The sequence below is a fragment of the Nuphar pumila genome, chromosome 7, assembly GCF_984573655.1.
Source record: "Nuphar pumila chromosome 7, dmNupPumi1.hap1.1, whole genome shotgun sequence".
Taxonomy (NCBI): Eukaryota; Viridiplantae; Streptophyta; class Magnoliopsida; order Nymphaeales; family Nymphaeaceae; genus Nuphar; species Nuphar pumila.
The window spans coordinates 33,291,313-33,308,252 of record NC_143255.1 but is presented as its reverse complement, the minus strand read 5'-3'; the positions used below and the strand labels follow the sequence as shown (position 1 = coordinate 33,308,252).

The window sequence follows — 16,940 nt, the reverse complement described above, 5'->3', positions numbered from 1 at the left end:
ATATCTTGAGAGCGTAGTTGCACGAATACCCATTGCATCAAAAACTGAATCTTAAGTGGAGCAACTATCGCTTGAAAGACAGTGTGTTTAGGCATGCCTCCGAGCTCATTGGTTCAATCTCAGTTGTCCGACCCACTAAGGTAAAACTATTACAATAGCAGCTACTAAGCAAACCAAGAAAAATGACGATTCATTCGGGACTTTGAGTTGGGAGATATTGCAGATGCTCTACAATTGGACTAAATGCTAGTTCCCTCACAGATTCAGACCAATTTGAATGTTGATGCTTCAGCTGACCCAGTGCCAACCACCTAACCAATAAAATGCCTCCGACAATTATGAGGTTCAAAACCAACTTGAAGTCAAGCAATGGTTCATTGGCTAACAGCCTAACACAGTATTAAACAAACCAAGAATCTAGTTCACCTATTGCCAATTCATGGGTCAAGGTGCCAGTTGGTTCCGAGACCGGCATCACCCCTAGTTAGTTGGCAAGCATCAGATACTGTTGATACCAGTATCATCCTACATCCATCACCCTTAAGGTGCTCCTGTATCTCGTCCTCATCTTCAAATTCAACCTCTCCATCAGCATTAATCTCTCGTGTGGTCTCAAAAACTGCACAACTATCGACCATGACTTGGATCAAAAGGAATGCACAACTGTCCTCCCACTCTCCATCAAGCTTCAAGCTATCCATGAGGAAATCTTCTCTTGTGGACCCTCTGGGAAATGCAAAAGATAATTGTTTGCCCAGATCTCTCTCATGACTTTGAGCAGCAGATATACTGAACACTTCTAGCTGTTCAAGTATGATATCCTGTACCAAAAGCATGAACGTGAGTCTTGAAGTATCTATATATGTAGACCAAGGTTTCTAAGAAGGGAAACTAAAATTGGAAACAAGACTTTTTAGGCTCAATGTGACCCTGTATATGTGTTCAACATGGTCAATTTTTTGGAGATCGACCCATGGATCCTGTGTTTCCAATTAAAAACAAAATACATTTTTTTAAGTCATGAAAATTTGCTGTATTTACAGTTATTGATTTTTGAATCACCAAAAAAACCTGCACATACACCAGATTCCAGTGATTCAAAAGTTGATCATATCTGTAAGGTAAGATTCACTTGAAGAAACACGACCAATGAGACATTGCTCATTTCAATTCATTGATAACATATGCATATCTGCACCAGAGACTTATCCACACAGTGTGTGTATGAACTGTTTTTATACAAAACATATTTTTTATTAAAGTGAATGAATGAAAAACACAAAATGTGTTTCACATTCAAAGAAAATAGATTACAAAAGTGGTGGAAAACAGTTTTTTTGCACAATGAGAAACATGTTTCCCAAGAGTTTCCCACACAAGTTTCCAAAATGTTGGCTTTCCGTTTCGCAAACAGTTTTCCAGGAAACAGGTTTCCCACATGTGAGTGGAGTTTTCAGTAACCTTGATGTAGACAATAAACACACACATGCACATACACAGATGGAGTAATCACCTTTGATATTGTGTTCCTGATACTGTCACAGAGGCTGGTACAACCATCCAGGTTTAAGCGTGTTAAGGACTTCAAATTTTTCAGGCCAGGAACATCAACGAGCTTTGGGCATGACCTCAGCACCAAGGTCCTTAAATGCTTCAAGTTTGACATGTCTGCAACTGTCTTTAAGGCAGTGCATTCCTTCACAAAGAGAGTCTTTAGACATGAAGGAAGTTCAGGAACAGACTCAATCTTGTAGCATTCATCTAAATCAAGTCGCTCGAGTCTAGTAAGACAACCACTGCTTATGCACAATGGAAGCTTGATGAGCTCAGTACTGCGAATTATGCTTAGTTCCCTCAGCTTTGTGGGGCCTCCAATGCTTTCAGGCAGTTCCACAACACTGGAATCATCAACCTCAAGATAAAGCAGATTTTCTAATCGTCCCACAGAGGCTGGCAAAGTTCTAAGGTGCTTGCAACGATATATGTCCAACCTCTCCAGTTTCTCCAATAATCCTATAGAGCAAGGGAGCTCTTCAATGATGTCACTGCCTACAAGAAGGCACTTCAAATTCTCTGCATTTCCAACTGAGTTGGGCAATGAAACTAGGGACTTGCATCCTGAAATTCCTAGTGACTGGAGAGCAATCAAACCTCCAACTGAGTCTGGCACTCTTTTGATTGCAGTACCACACACATTGAGCTCTTTTAGAGATACCAAGTTCCCCAACTCTTCGGGCAAACTGGAAATCTTGGAACATTCCCCAATGTCAAGGATAACAAGAGAAATCAGTTGAGTGATACTACTGGGCAATTCCTTCAGTGCTCTACATCCTTTCATCATCAAGCAAGCTAAGCCCTTGAGTTTACCAATAGATGCATCTAGTTCAACCAAGCCATGACACCTGCTAAGCTTTAATTTCACCAAGCATGGCATAAAAGCAAAATCAGGAGACACAACGAGATTTATACACCAGCTGAGATCAAGGACTTTTAGTAGAGAGAAGACCTGCTAAAATCATTTTCAAAATCTTTTTAGCATGTAAGGTGCATGCATCTGAAGTGCTAGATAAAGCAAGGATCCATTCTATGTATCTTTACCTTGTTTTTGGTTTGCAATGATGTGCCTAGTAGATCAGTTCCTGACCCCTGCATGGTGTTCCCCATGCAGCTGATCTTGCTCTCACTTAGGTCAAGAACAACGATTTGCTCAAGACCAAATTCATGTGGCAGAAGATCCAAAGGGACACCCACGCCATACCAACCATTTTAGCTTCTTAGGAAAATTTACAAAATCGCCTTCCAAATTGGCATACTTGATATGAAGCAATCTGAGATCAGACATTGCCGTAAAAGCCTTTGTATCAAAACACTTTGTATAATACATTGATTTTTCAATATCAAGAACAATTCCTGTAACATTCCTTGTTCCCTGGAAGTGTACAAGCAAAGTTTATAAGTGGTAGAAAACTTGTTAGACTGGCAATCAAGACTTTGCCTCTAGTTAGCACAATACTTGTGAAGTGTTTGTGAGAAAAAACCTAACAAACCTTCTCGACATTTTGATGGCTCCACTGAGATTTGTTAAGAAATTAGTAAGTTGAAATGTGGATCCTGGCATATTATGATTCAATAATTCCTAGCAATTAATGCTCATACAGTTTTACTGTTTTACATAGGAAAAGAGAAATTGTGAAGTTATGGTTACTACAAATCCTTCTACGAGGCATGCTCCTGAAAGGGTGTGCATTAAACTCAAAAATCAATAGCGAGATAAAATCCTAACAGATTAAATACTTTACCTTATAGACAATGGACAGAAATCCATTGGGCTATATGATACCACTCGACACAAATGATACCATCCTCAACGTTTTCTAGCTACTGACCAATTAGAAACTAAATGAAATCTTAGTCTTTTTTGTAACTTTTTTGGTATGTCCCGATGGCTGAAAGCTCTTTTTTTTTGTGTGTTATATTTGTTAGCCATTTTCTAGCCAACAATTGGCCAGAAAATGACCGAAATCTTGTAGTCTTTTTGTACCCTTTTGAATTTCACAACCATCCATCAGTTGAAACTTGAAAGTGACCGGAAAATGGTTGTGATTACTCCTTCCAGCTGCGCCAGTATCAATCCAACCATTTTTCAGCCCATAGATGGCTAGCAAATGAAGGGGAAAAAGCCCACTCAAAACTGGGTTTCATCATCCAAACAGGAAAAACAAATAGGCTGTTGTAAACTTAGTTTAGAACTTGAATTTAGTCAAAATCTCAGTTTATAAAAAACTAGGGGTGTATAGATGACATCCAAAACCAATTTTTGGGTGTTAACCTGGTTTTCATATAAAAAACAGGTTTGGTGATCCATTTGAATGACACCAAACTTGGTTTCAATGGAAAAACTTGGTTTTAAACCAAGTTTTTCAAAAAACAACCCAACCCATGATTTTTTCAAGCAGAAGTTTATCAGATTACCTCCTCATGATCCCCCACTTCCTCTACCTCCTCATGACCCCACTCTTCTCTCTCCCTCTTCCACTACAATCCTCCAACCCACCTTAGTCCAGCCATTTTCTGGCCAGTCACCAGCTGGAAATGTCTAGATAGCTTACTTTTTTTTTCTTTTCCAGAAGAGTGGCTATTTTCTAGCTGCCCACCAGCTGGAAATGGCTCGGTTAGCACAGACTTGGTCAAATGGTGCTAGCCCGACCATTTTCTGACCAGTGGGCAATTGAAAAATGGCCAATCCTTTTTTTTTCATTTTCATTTTTCGCCTTTCCAACCAACCATCTGTTAAAAATGTGTGTGTATATATATATATAATTTCTTTGTATTACCTGATAGGGGTATTTTAGTCTTTTCACATAGTTGTTTCTATAAACAACTCTTTTATTTAACTGCTTTAATTAAATATAATCTTTTATTTTTTATTTTCTTTTTTTTCTATCTTTTTGAAGTACATTGGGGTCCCACCATAGAGTCGTTGGGACCCCAACGCTCCCAACAACTCTATGTGGGAGCCCCCAATGGTCTCTCACTCTCCACTTTTTGTATAAATAGGGGACCTCTTGTTAAAATAGAGCATGCATATGGATCTGGATCCAGCATGACAATGTTGTTAATGTGCATGTGTTTTTTTCATTTTCATTAATGGCATTTATGTAATATAAACCCATTGTAAATTTCTTTATATATGTGACGATTAGGGCTCGGTGGGTGTGCTTAGCCGCCCCAGCCTTTCTGCATCTTTCTCTCTGTGTCTCTCCCTCTTCTTCTTCTTCTGTTGCTGTGCAGCTTGCAGCTCGGTAAAGACCCTTCATCAAATCTGATATGGTATCAGAGCCCAGGCTCAAGTAAGTTCCATTCTTGTTTCCCCTACTTCTTTTTCTTTTTCTCCCTCTCATCTTCGCCTGATCCTTTCTCGTTTCTGCCCTGTTGGGTCGTTAGATCTGCCATAGTTTTGGTTCAGATCCACTATTTTTCTAACCAGTTTCTATCAGGCTCAGACCTGATATTTTGAAACAAATATCTTCCTGTCTGCCTAGTCTTTGGATTTAGTCTGCGTCGAGTGTTACCAACATCAGATCTGACCTTTTACATCAAGATACTTTCTTGATCTTGATTCTCATACCCAATCCAAATCTGTGTGCTTATTTCTTCACCAAAATGTCTTTTTAGTTATGCTTTATTCACGTTTTGCAAAAAAAAAAAAGGGAAATAACGTGTTTCACTATTTCACGTTATATTTGTCTACAAAAATTTTAGCTGATTGATTGATGTGCGTATGAACTGATATCGATATTCCTTTTATTCTGGTTATATCAGATCTGGGTTTTCTCCAAACCCTAATCTCAATCCCTCTTTTTTTTCGTTTTCTTTGATTTCTGCCTATTCCCTTCTCTGTTTTGTTTCTTTGTTCTCCATATTGCTGTTTTACTTTTATGTATGGTTGATCGTTCATATCTAATTCCTTTATACATTGCTGTCTCTTATGTAATAGTGATTTTCATATCCACTATTATAAATCTTTCCTTTTTCATTTAAAGCTTCATTTAAACCAACAGTAAAATCAGTCTTGTGCTTCTCTGTGCAACGTCTATAGGCAGACTTCAAGGCATTGACTGTGCAAGTACATATTCTATTGAAGCTCTTGTCTCGTCTTCTTATTCGTTGTTTCATTGATATGGATTCCTACTCGACTTCTTCCGGTCCCTCTGCTACCTTTTTAAACCAACTCGTTACAGAAAAACTCACCAATTCTAATTTCTTAACATGGAAGAGACAAATACTTTCGTTCATACGGAGTCAGGATCTCGATGAACATCTGGATGGTTCTGTTTTTGTGCCATCATGACTCATTTTGCAGGAAACCAAAAATGAGAAGGGTGACATAATTACCAAATCTGTTAAAAATTCAGAATTTACAACTTGGAGGAAGCGGGATCAATCCTTGATTGCTTATATTACGTCAACACTCTCTCAAGAAGTGTTGGCCACTCTTTCAGATGATTGCACTGCAGCAGAATTATGGAGTAAGCTTTCTCAGACATACTCTCAGATATCTGAAGCTCGAGTTATGTACTTGAAAAATGAGTTTCAGAGTTTAAAGAAAGGCTCAATGACAGTTATGGAATACATAGGCCGCATGAAGAGTATTACTAATCAATTAACTATTATTGGAAGCGCTATTTCAGATAAAGATAAAGTACAACAACTTCTTAATGGATTGGGCCCTGATTTTGACATGTTTACCACAGCTTTGTCATGTCTTCCCCACTTTCCCAGCTTTGACGATCTTCAGGCGAAACTTCTCCAGTATGAGATGATTATGAAACAAAGGGCGGAAGGAAATGAATCAGCTCGTTCTCACTCAGTTTTGGCTATGAACACTTCTGTAGGTTTCGGACGAGGGAATGGAGGAAATCAAGGAGGCAGAGACCGAGGACGTTTTGGGCAGGGAGGACGTGGTATCTTGCCTACACCTAATATTTCGGGTGCCTTTAATGCAGGGAATCAGAGGAGAGTGCCCACTTGCTTCTTATGTAACAAAAGAGGACATGTGAAAGCTGATTGTTGGTTTAATCTGCAGAACAGAGGTAAAATAAACAAAATTGAGAACAAGTCAGCCACCACTGTGGACACGAAAGCGCCATCTGCAGATGTGCAACAACTTTTACTATCCGTGTTGTCACAGATGTTGATCAAGCAAAATGAACAAGGAGAATGGTATGTTGACTCTGGTGCTGCCACTCATGTCACGGGTAATGCGGGTAAGTTATCTCACTTATTGCCTTATCTTGAAAAAGGTAGCATATTCACGGGAGATGGAACTTCTCACTCCATTAGTCATATCAGCAGTGCACATATTCCTATGTCAAAGTCCTCACTTCACTTGTCAAATGTCCTTCTTGCTCCTAATATTAAAAAGAACATTGTCTCTGTGGCTAAACTTGTTGACGATATGAATTCTTCAGTCGAATTTACTCCCTCCTCTGTTTATATTAAGAATCTAAGAACGAAGGAGACGTTCGCTGAAGGGGAGCGACGAGGAAACATGTACGCCTTCAAGGAGATTCCCTCAGCTCCAGTTCTCCAGTTAGAGCCGTCCAAGCTTTCTTCAGTATCTTCGCCTTCAGAGTCTTTGTCTTCTAGTCCATTTGAAGTTTTTGATTCATCTCATTGTAATAAGCCAGATATCTGGCACAGTCGCTTGGGACATTGTAGTCGAGGTTTCATTGAAAATCTTGTATCTGATGGTCTTCTTTCGAAGTCTAGTTTATGTTCCCCTTTAGAGAATAAAAAATGTTCATCTTGTGAACTCTGCAAAAGTCATGTTCTTCCTTTTCATATTATTAATAAAAGAGCTTCAAAGCCATTTGAGATCCCCTATTCCTTCTCTCTCTGGCAGTCGTTACTACATTATATTTATTGACTCTTATTCCCGCTATACTTGGATATATTTTTTGAAACATAAGCATGAAGTTTTTCAAATATTTCGGGAATTCCATTCGATGGTCAAAACAAAGTTTTCCTGTGATATTATGCATTTGCAATGTGATGGTGGAAGAGAGTATTCATCGAACGAGTTTATTGCTTTTATTCGGGATAAAGGAATAAGTCGACAGGTTTCTTGCCCTCATACCCCTCAACAAAATGGGGTCGCGGAGAGGAAACACCGACATATTGTTGAAAGTGCAATGAGTATGTTACATGACAGCAAGGTGCCCATTAGTCTCTAGACAGAAGCTTTTCACACATCTGTTCATGTCATAAATCGTCTCCCTATGGCTCTGCTGGATCAGAAATCTCCTTATTATACTTTATTTGGGCAGCATCCCTCATATGATGAGATGCGTGTCTTTGGCTGTGTATGTTATGTGCATATTGATTCATCTTTGCGAAATAAGTTTCAAGACAAGGCCGCTAAGTGCAAATTTATTGGGTATGCGGATGAATACAAAGGCTATTGATGCTATGATTTTACTACGAAACATATTAGGACCTCCAGGAATGTTGTTTTTGATGAGCAGAATTTTCAGATCAATGACTCCGAACAGTTTCTATGTCGAGAAATAGAGGTATATGATCCATGGATGAGTGCGGACCTTTTTGCCAATAAAGGAGCTTGTCCTTCTTTTGACTTGAGTAGAGAGCCGAGTGACTCACAAATGCATGTTGAGTCATCTTCAGTTGAACGCTTCTCTGGACAGATTTACAGTAGAAGGGACAAGAATACAGGGCCGAGAAATGTGGAAGTCACCCCTAGTGATCCGGCTCAAAGGCCGTCACGCATCAGACATCCTATTCAGCGATGGGTAAGTTATGAGACCTTTTCCCTTGATTTTTAATTGTTTATGTCTCAGCTCACAAAGCAGAATGAACCCACTTGTTTTAATCAAGTTCTTCAATCCCGTCATTGGATTGAGGCTATGAATGAAGAAATAGAAGCTCTTCATGAGTGCCAAACTTGGGAAATAGTACCTCGACCAGAAGGAAAGAATGTAGTTGGCTCAAAATGGGTTTATAAAACAAAATATAAGCCTGAAGGAAGTATTGACAGATATAAGGCGCGACTTGTTGCTCGGGGATTCACGCAACAATATGATGAAGATTACGATGAAACATTTAGTCCGGTAGTCAAAATGGACACAATTTGTGTTATCATATCGTTAGCAGTAGACCGAGGATGGAAGCTTTGCCAGATGGATGTTAAAAATGCATTCTTGCATGGGGTTTTAAAGGAGGAAGTATATATGGAACAACCTCCTGGATATGCTGAGAAGGATCCTACTGCCTGGGTGTGCAAGCTAAGAAAATCTCTATATGGGTTGAAACAAGTGTCTCGCTCTTGGTTTGAAAGTTTCTCTGTGCAAATTCAAGGCTATGGTTTTAGAAGATGCTCTCTGGACCACTCGCTCTTCATTTACCAGAAGTCAAACATCGTTACACTTCTTCTCATATATGTTGATGATATTGTGATCACTGGGAGTTTAGACAATCATGTGCAAGAAGTAAAACGGTTTTTGATGAAAATTTTCAAGATGAAAGATTTAGGGGAGTTGAGGTACTTCCTTGGTGTGGAGGTTGACCGACAAAAAGACACATTGACACTCATGCAACAAAAACAAAAGTACACTCTTGATCTTCTGGAAAGGGTCGGGATGACAAATTGCAAATCAGTTAACACTCCGAGTGTATTACATCAAAGGTTGAGCTCTGAAGATGGCCACCTTTGTGTCAACCCTACAACATATAGAAGTTTTGTAGGGTTGCTGCAGTATTTGACTTTTACCAGACCTGATATAGTCTATGCTGTCAATCAGGTATCTTAGTTTATGCATGCTCCAACGGAAGGTCATATGGAAGCCGTAAAGCGTATTCTACGTTATCAAAAAGGAACTGTAGGAGACGGACTAGTTTATCGCAAGAACGATAACCTACATCAAGGACATGAACTCATCACTTACACAAACGCAGATTGGGCAGGTGATCCAGATGAGAGACGATCCGTCTCTAGATATTGTGTATACATTGGACACAATTTAGTGTCTTGGAGTAGTAGAAAACAAAAAGCAGTGGCACGATCGAGTATAGAGGTAGAATACAGGTCGATGGCTGCAGGCACGGCAGAAGTTACATGGATTAGACACTTATTGAGTGATCTTGGGGAGACAATCATTCGATCATCTCTTCTATGCGATAATCAAAGCGTAATAAATATTGCATGTAACCCAATTTAGCATAGCAGAATGAAGCACATTGAGATTGATCAACATTTTATACGACAGAAAGTCGAGATAAAAGAGATAGAACTACGTCATGTTCGGACAGAAGATCAAGTGGTAGACTTGTTTACCAAGGGGTTAACAGGACGTCAATTTTGGCTGTTGAAGAACAAGTTGTACATGCTCCAAGGCCATGTACAACTTGAGGGAGGGTGTTAAAATAGAGCATGTGTATGGATCTGGATCCAGATCCATACGCATGACAATGTTGTTAATGTGCATGTGTTTCTTTCATTTTCATTAATGGCATTTATGTAATATAAACCCATTGTAAATTTCTTTATATATGTGACGATTAGGGCTCGGTGGGTCTGCTTAGCCGCCCCAGCCTTTCTGCATCTTTCTCTCTGTGTCTCTCCCTCTTCTTCTTCTTCTTTTGTTGTTGTGCAGCTTGCAGCTCGGTAAAGACCCTTCATCAAATCTGATACCTCTCCCCTTATATTCCTTATGCCTTTCAAGGCTCTCTCTGATAAATATTTCATTGTTTTTCATACTTGTGTAGCCTTTTAGAGGCTTTTGTATTGTCCCTTGTGGACTTCTTACTTGTATGCCTTAGTGCTTGTCCATTATTGAGCTTTGTGAATGCATATGCATTCTTGAGTTATATTTCTGCATACTTCCTTACATGGTATCAAAGCATGGTAGTCAAGCTAAATTTATTTTCAATGCATCAGGAAACGTGCCACTCAAAGTTTGGAAAAGAAGTGAAGTTCCTTTCAAAATCATGATCGTTGTGTGGCTTGGATTCAAGGAAAATATTTACCCGGTATGTATCTCATGTTTTTTAAGTATTTCTTGTATTATTTATTTCATGCATTATGCATGAGAAACTGTCACATGGGTGCGAGGATGCGGCACTCTAAAAAAACATGGGTGCGGGGGTGCAGCAAAAAAAAAACGGGTTTGGATCTGTGTCGAATTCACATCCGACCTAGATCCAAACCCGATAAAACATGTTACATGCTTTAAATAAGCACGCAGGGTAGGGTTTCATTCGTGAAACCCTCCCCCACGCTGCACACTCTCTCTCCTCGTTCGCCTTCTCCCCCCGTCGCAGGCTCCATCTCTTTCTTCTTCTTCTTCTTCAGGCGAGCCTCCCTCGACGTCCCTTTTTTTTTTTACATAAATGACCCTGGGTGCGTTGACCGCACCCAAGGTCATTTATGTGGGTGCGGCACCTGGTTAGCCGAATCCCTGTGACATAGATGAGAAACCACTTATTTTCTTTATCATTATATATATATATATATATAAGTACATATATATATATACTTTTGTTATTTTTAAAAAAAAAAAATCCTTTTAAATGGTTTTTTAATCATCGTTGGAGTTGTTTTTTTATTAAAAATTATTTGGTTATTTTTTGAGCAAACTAGATATATGCATTTTCTTTGGATTCTCTACTTTAAATATTTATGGTATGCATTTAAAAATGTATTTGAAATGTAGTAGCTTCTTGCTAAATATGTTAAAAATGAATAGGTTTTTAAATTAATTATTAGAACTTGTGCGTAAGCATGTTTCCATAAAATATTTGTTTTAATTATGCATATCGTCATAAAAATTATATTTTACAAGAACATGTGTTTTTCCTTTAAAATCTTAAATATTATGCTTATATGTCTTTCATGTTGCTAATTCCCTTGGTGTATGTATTTGGTTTATCGTAATGATCATTGGTGATTCTAGGCATGTGTTAAAACATGATTTTTAGGTATATTATATAAATTTTATGTGTTCCTTAAAACTTTAGAATCTTGTATGATGTATACCTCAAGTCATCATGTTTTTTTTAACTCTTTGGTAATACCGTGGATATTTTGTATATTGATATGTTCATGTCCCATATTTTATGTAATTTCAATGGTTGCCTTTAAGATGTTTCTCTCATTGTGCAAAACTAATTCTTTGAAAAACATACTCGATTGATTGTGCTTGAGAATGATCTTAGATATTTGTGTTCATTTTGATATTCATATAGAAAATGAATCTTGCATTGGATGCTTTGAATGCATTTTATATGACACAATGTTAACTCGTTTTCTCTAAAAATGTGTTATAGTCATACAAAATAGATTGTATTTTGCTCCTTAGAAGGTTTATGCATTATGAATGATGTTTGGTATATTAAATTTTATAGATTATGTGACTATGAGTTATTAGATTATCTTATTGCTTTAAGTATTCATGGTTGGTAGTAATTATGTTTACTTTTGGGATTGTAAAAGATGCTTCTAAAATCACTATATGTGTTATCTCCTTAATGTTATATATTTTTTTGTCTCATAGTAGACTTTTGATTTAAAAGACTTCCTTTTAAGATAATGTGCTCTTGTCTTCTCTTTAAGAGTTATTAGATCCTTTGTATCTAATGTGCCTTAGTGCATTAATTTCTTGATTGTTGAATTTATGACTTCAATTTAAATAATTGATTATGTTAAGCATGATTCTTATTTATTCAAGATTGTAAAAAGTTGTCATAAGATATATTGTCGTGCATATGATTGCACTTTATTCATCCTAAGGTTGGTCATCTACCTTTATTGAATTTGATTTGAAACTTGTTTTTTAAATCAGTTTTTTTTTATATAAACTCACCCATTTGGAAATTGATTTTCGTATGTATTGCCTTTTTACGGCATTTGGATAATGTATTCTTTTCTCTTGGCCTTGTTATTGTTGAATAAGAGATGTTTGTTAAAGTGAGTTGTGTGTACCTCGTTTTATGTCATTTTAGATTGTCAACTTGTAGTTTGACTCTAACCGACAATTATGTGATCGTTGATTGTAGGTGTGTTGAATCACTCATTTATTTTTTTGCCATTGTCTTTATTATGGATGTTTATAATTATGTGTATATGCGATAACTATCTATTATTTTGAAACCATGGTGTTTCAAAATATGTTTAAAATTAATATTGTTGATGGTATTAATGTGCTTCCATTACAAGTTTTCTTACCTCGGGTGTCTTCTTCATTTTATGTTTCTTATCTAAGTGTCATTATACGTAGACAAGAGATGTTTGTTCACACTTTCGTGTGTGTTTTTAGCCCTTTGTTGGCATTAAGATTATACTCTTGATCTAGTAGCTGATACACTTGTTTTTTTAGTGTCATTATATGTAGATAAGAAATGTTTGTTTACACCTTTGTATGTGTTTTTAACCCATTGTTGGCATTATACGCTTGATCTAATCGCTGATACACTAGTTTTAAGTGTCATTATATTTAGACAAGAGATGTTTATATACACACCTTCGTGTGTGTCTTTGGCCCTTTACTGACATTATGTCTATACTCTTGTTCTAGTCGCTTATACACTTGATTTTTGAGGTTTGGAGGTCTAATGAGACGATTGCTTGTAGTGGTCGAACTATTGTTGAGATTTGCAAAATATCATTTCTTGATATTTATGAGATTTTTTCGAAGTCACAGGGACTCGACAAAGCAGGTGCCGCACCCGCATCGACGCGACGTGATGCGGGTGCGCGTGCGGCACCGAGTGCGGTCAACACGACCCTGGGTGCGGTCAACGCACCCAGGGTCATTTTTGTCCACGTTTCGGGCGTTAAAAAAAAACGATGAAAAGAAGGATTAGGGCAAAAAAAAAATTTTGTCCTAATCTCTCCTCTCTTCTCCCGCGCAGCTCATCTCAAGCTCTCTCCTCCCAACGCCACCTCCCAAGCTCCTCCTCTCCCTCGTCGCAGGTACGTACCCTCTAGCTCCCTCTCGCTCTCTTCTTGTATCGGCAGGGGAGGGGCTAAGCCTCCCCTCTCGCTCTCTTGTTGGGTCGATAAGGGAGGGGCCGAGCCCCCCCCCCCCCCTTTCTTGCTCTCTTGTTGGGTCGGTAGGGAAGGGGTTGAGCCCCCCTGCTCCCTCTGTTTTCGGCAGGGGAGGGGCCGAGCCCCCTCCCTGTTTTCGACAGTGGAGGGGCCGAGCCCCTCCCTGTTTTCGACAGTGGAGGGGCCGAGCCCCCCCTCTCACTCTCTTGTTGGGTCAGCAGGGGAGGGGTTGAGCCCCCCCTGCTCCCTCTGTTTTCGGCAAGGGAGGGGCCGAGCCCCCCACCCTGCTCCCTTTGATTTCAGGGGAGGGGCTGAGCCCCCCCCTCCCCCCCCCCCCCCCCCCCCCCCCCCGCTCCCTCTGTTTTCGGCAGGGGAGGGGGTCGAGCCCCCATCCCTGCTCCCTCTTATTTCAGGGGAGGGGCTCCCTGGTTTTGGCAGGAGAGGGGCAGATCCCCCTCTTTGGTCCTGATTTTATATATATTTTTATATCAAGATAATGTCTGTATAATTGATTTGAAATTTTGAATGTATTTTTTTTTATGTTTTCAGGATAAAAATGACGAATAAAGGGAAAGGACTTGCGTCATCTTTATCCCAACATGTGAGTTCTGCTGCTAGTTTTGCTGATAGTTGTAGTGAGATTGATGATGTGGGGCCACTATGGGTATATGTAGATAAACTTGCAAAAACTGGAGAAGGAGGTGGTGGAAACAATAGATTTCGATGCAAGCGCTGCGAAAGAGATTTTGTTGGGTCTTACGCAAGAGTGAAGGCTCATTTGTTGAAGATACCAGGACATGGCATTTCAGGATGCAGAAAAGTTGATGAGGTAATGCGAAGACAATACAAGAAGAATATGAGAAGAGAAAGACAATGGCCGATTCTTGTGCAGTTAGTGTGTCATTTGAAAGCCACCAAGAAGATGCTGCAAAAAAAAAGTCAATGTAGGAGGTAGAAGAACGATACAAGCAACATTCAATACATATGGAAGAGAAGAATTGGATAGAAAAGTTGGGAGGTATTTTTATTCTAGTTCACTCCCATTTAATGTGGCTAGAAATCCTTATTGGAAGGATTTAATAACATCCTTGGCAAATTGTAATTTGAGTGGCTATGTGCCTCTAAGTTCAGAAAAAATACGAACCACACTTCTTGTAGAAGAAAGGGCAAATGTGGAGAGGTTGCTGAAGATTAAAAAATATTCATGGGAGCAAAATGGAGTTTCTATTGTGTCTGATGGATGGACAGATATTCAAAGGCGTCTACTGATCAATTTCATTGCTTGTTCGCTTAGTGACCCAATATTTTTTAAAGCAGTTGATGCATCTGGAGAATATAAAAATGCGGAATATTTGAAGGGATTGTTTATAGAAGTCATAAAAGAAGTGGGTGATCAGAAAGTGATACAAATCATTACAGACAACGCTCCAGTTTATAAAAGTGCAGCATTGAGTTTGGAGAGTGAGTACACTCATATTTTTTGGACTCTCTGTGTAGCAGACAGCTTAAATCTATCCCTAAAGAGCATCTACAACCCCAAAGAAGAAGAAGAAAATTCACAAGCATATGCTTTATATTCATGGATTGAAGATTTAGAAAGAAATGTCAAAAGCATTAGGAATTTTTTTGTTAACCACCATCGTGCTAATGTTATATTTAATAGGCATTCTAACCTGAAATTGTTGAAGGTCGCTGAAACACGTTTTGCGTCCATCATTGTGATGGTGAAGATGATTAAAAGAATAAAGAATGCTTTGATTAACATGGTAACTGATGAAAATTGAACATTATATCGTGTTGATGATGATATCAAGGCTCAAGAAATTAAAAAATTCATTCTTGATGATGAGTTTTAGGACAGAGTGGTATACTTCCTTCAATTTACGCAACCTATTTGGAAAATGTTAAGAGAAGTTGATAAGGATGAGCTCATGCTTCACAAAATTTATGAAATGTGGGATAATATGATTAAAAAAATACAAGCTATAGTTTCCAAGCATGAAGAAAAAAATCCTGCATTGGATGATTCAGAATTTTTTAATCATATTCATTCAATTTTAGTCAGAAGATGGGATAAGAGCAACACTCTTTTGCATTGCATGACATATTCTCTTAATCCAAAATATTATGCAAATAAGTGACGGGCTGGTGGTATTGGTCGTGTCCCTCCAAATTTAGACTCAGAGCTATCAAGACATAGCAATACGTGTATGACAAGACTCTTCCAGAAGCATATCTTCTACATCAAGTCACACAAGAGTTTGAAAAATTTTCATCTTCGAGATTATATGGACCGGCATTATTCGCGAGAGAAGAGGATAATATAGATCCTATCACATGGTAGTCAACATTTAGATCAGAAACACCTCTTCTTCAACGTTTTGCATTAAGATTGCTATCGCAGTCTGCTAGTTCATCTTGTTGTGAAAGAAATTGGAGCACATATTCTCAAATCCATAACATAAAGAGAAACAAACTCACCAGCAAACGTGCAGAGGATTTAGTATATGTTCATTCAAATCTTCTATTACTTTCGCGAACCAATGATGAATACAGGTATTAATTTGCTCTCTTAATTATTTAATTATTTCTTAGTTTTTCATTTAAATATACTTGTATTGTATTTAATATTTTCAAATTGGGTTTGTAACGCAGACAAGGAACATCCAAATTTTGGGATATAAACCCAGAAGAGTGTGACTTCGAGGGAGAGCATGATTTCAACATAACAAACATGGATTTAGCTAAGCCCAGTATTCCTTCTAATGATGCATTTGATGATGAAGAAGAAAATTATTAAGATTCATTACTTCATCAGAATATACTTTGGTATGTAATTTAGTTCTTTTTTGCTTTACTTATTTGATTGATATTTAGGTTGATTTATGTAATTGCTTTACTTGTTTGATTGACATTTAGGTTGATATATTGCATGTGATATTATGACAATGTTAATTGTTAAAACTTCAAAATTATATGTATATATATATTTAATTTTTTTTTACATTTTTTGCCCCTACCGCACCCCCGCACCCAAGGTTTTTGAAAGTGTCGCACCCCCACACCCACACCCATGTGACATGATTTTTTAAATTTGTTATCTTCCGCAAATTGGTTTTGATTTGCATATATCATTCCCTTTGTTACCTGGGATTTTTTAAACCTTTACTAGTTTTTTCCTTGTATGAAAAAATTAAAATTTCATGCATTTCATTGATAACATATATATATTGTTATTTGATCCTCTATACTTAAACTCATTCTAGGATGTGTGAGTGAATTTTAATGAGATTGCTCTCATTCATTATTATTTGTATTAAATATATTGCAAATATATATGTTTCTAATTGATTATCTTGTCCACATTGTTGTATGC

General features: G+C 38.0%; 1 protein-coding gene across 1 annotated transcript; it reads right to left on the bottom strand.

Annotated features, from left to right (window-relative positions):
* Positions 1-336: 336 nt before the first annotated feature.
* On the bottom strand, positions 337-2,929 carry LOC149831830 (uncharacterized). Its single transcript, XM_090014166.1, has 3 exons — positions 2,599-2,929; positions 1,514-2,506; positions 337-821 (listed from the first exon to the last, which is right to left on the bottom strand). Exons 1-3 carry the CDS (start codon positions 2,662-2,664, stop codon positions 438-440), a joined length of 1,443 nt encoding a protein of 480 aa, XP_089870292.1. The 5' UTR covers positions 2,665-2,929; the 3' UTR covers positions 337-437.
* Positions 2,930-16,940: the final 14,011 nt, after the last annotated feature.

Excerpts from the sequence above, each read along its gene's own strand:
- LOC149831830 (XM_090014166.1), bottom strand. The coding sequence starts at position 2,664 with ATGGGGAACACCATGCAGGGGTCAGGAACTGATCTACTAGGCACATCA. Across the intron at positions 2,507-2,598 it reads CATTGCAAACCAAAAACAAG|GTCTTCTCTCTACTAAAAGT; the intron begins GTAAAGATACAT and ends TGATTTTAGCAG. Across the intron at positions 822-1,513 it reads TCAGGAACACAATATCAAAG|GATATCATACTTGAACAGCT; the intron begins GTGATTACTCCA and ends CTTTTGGTACAG.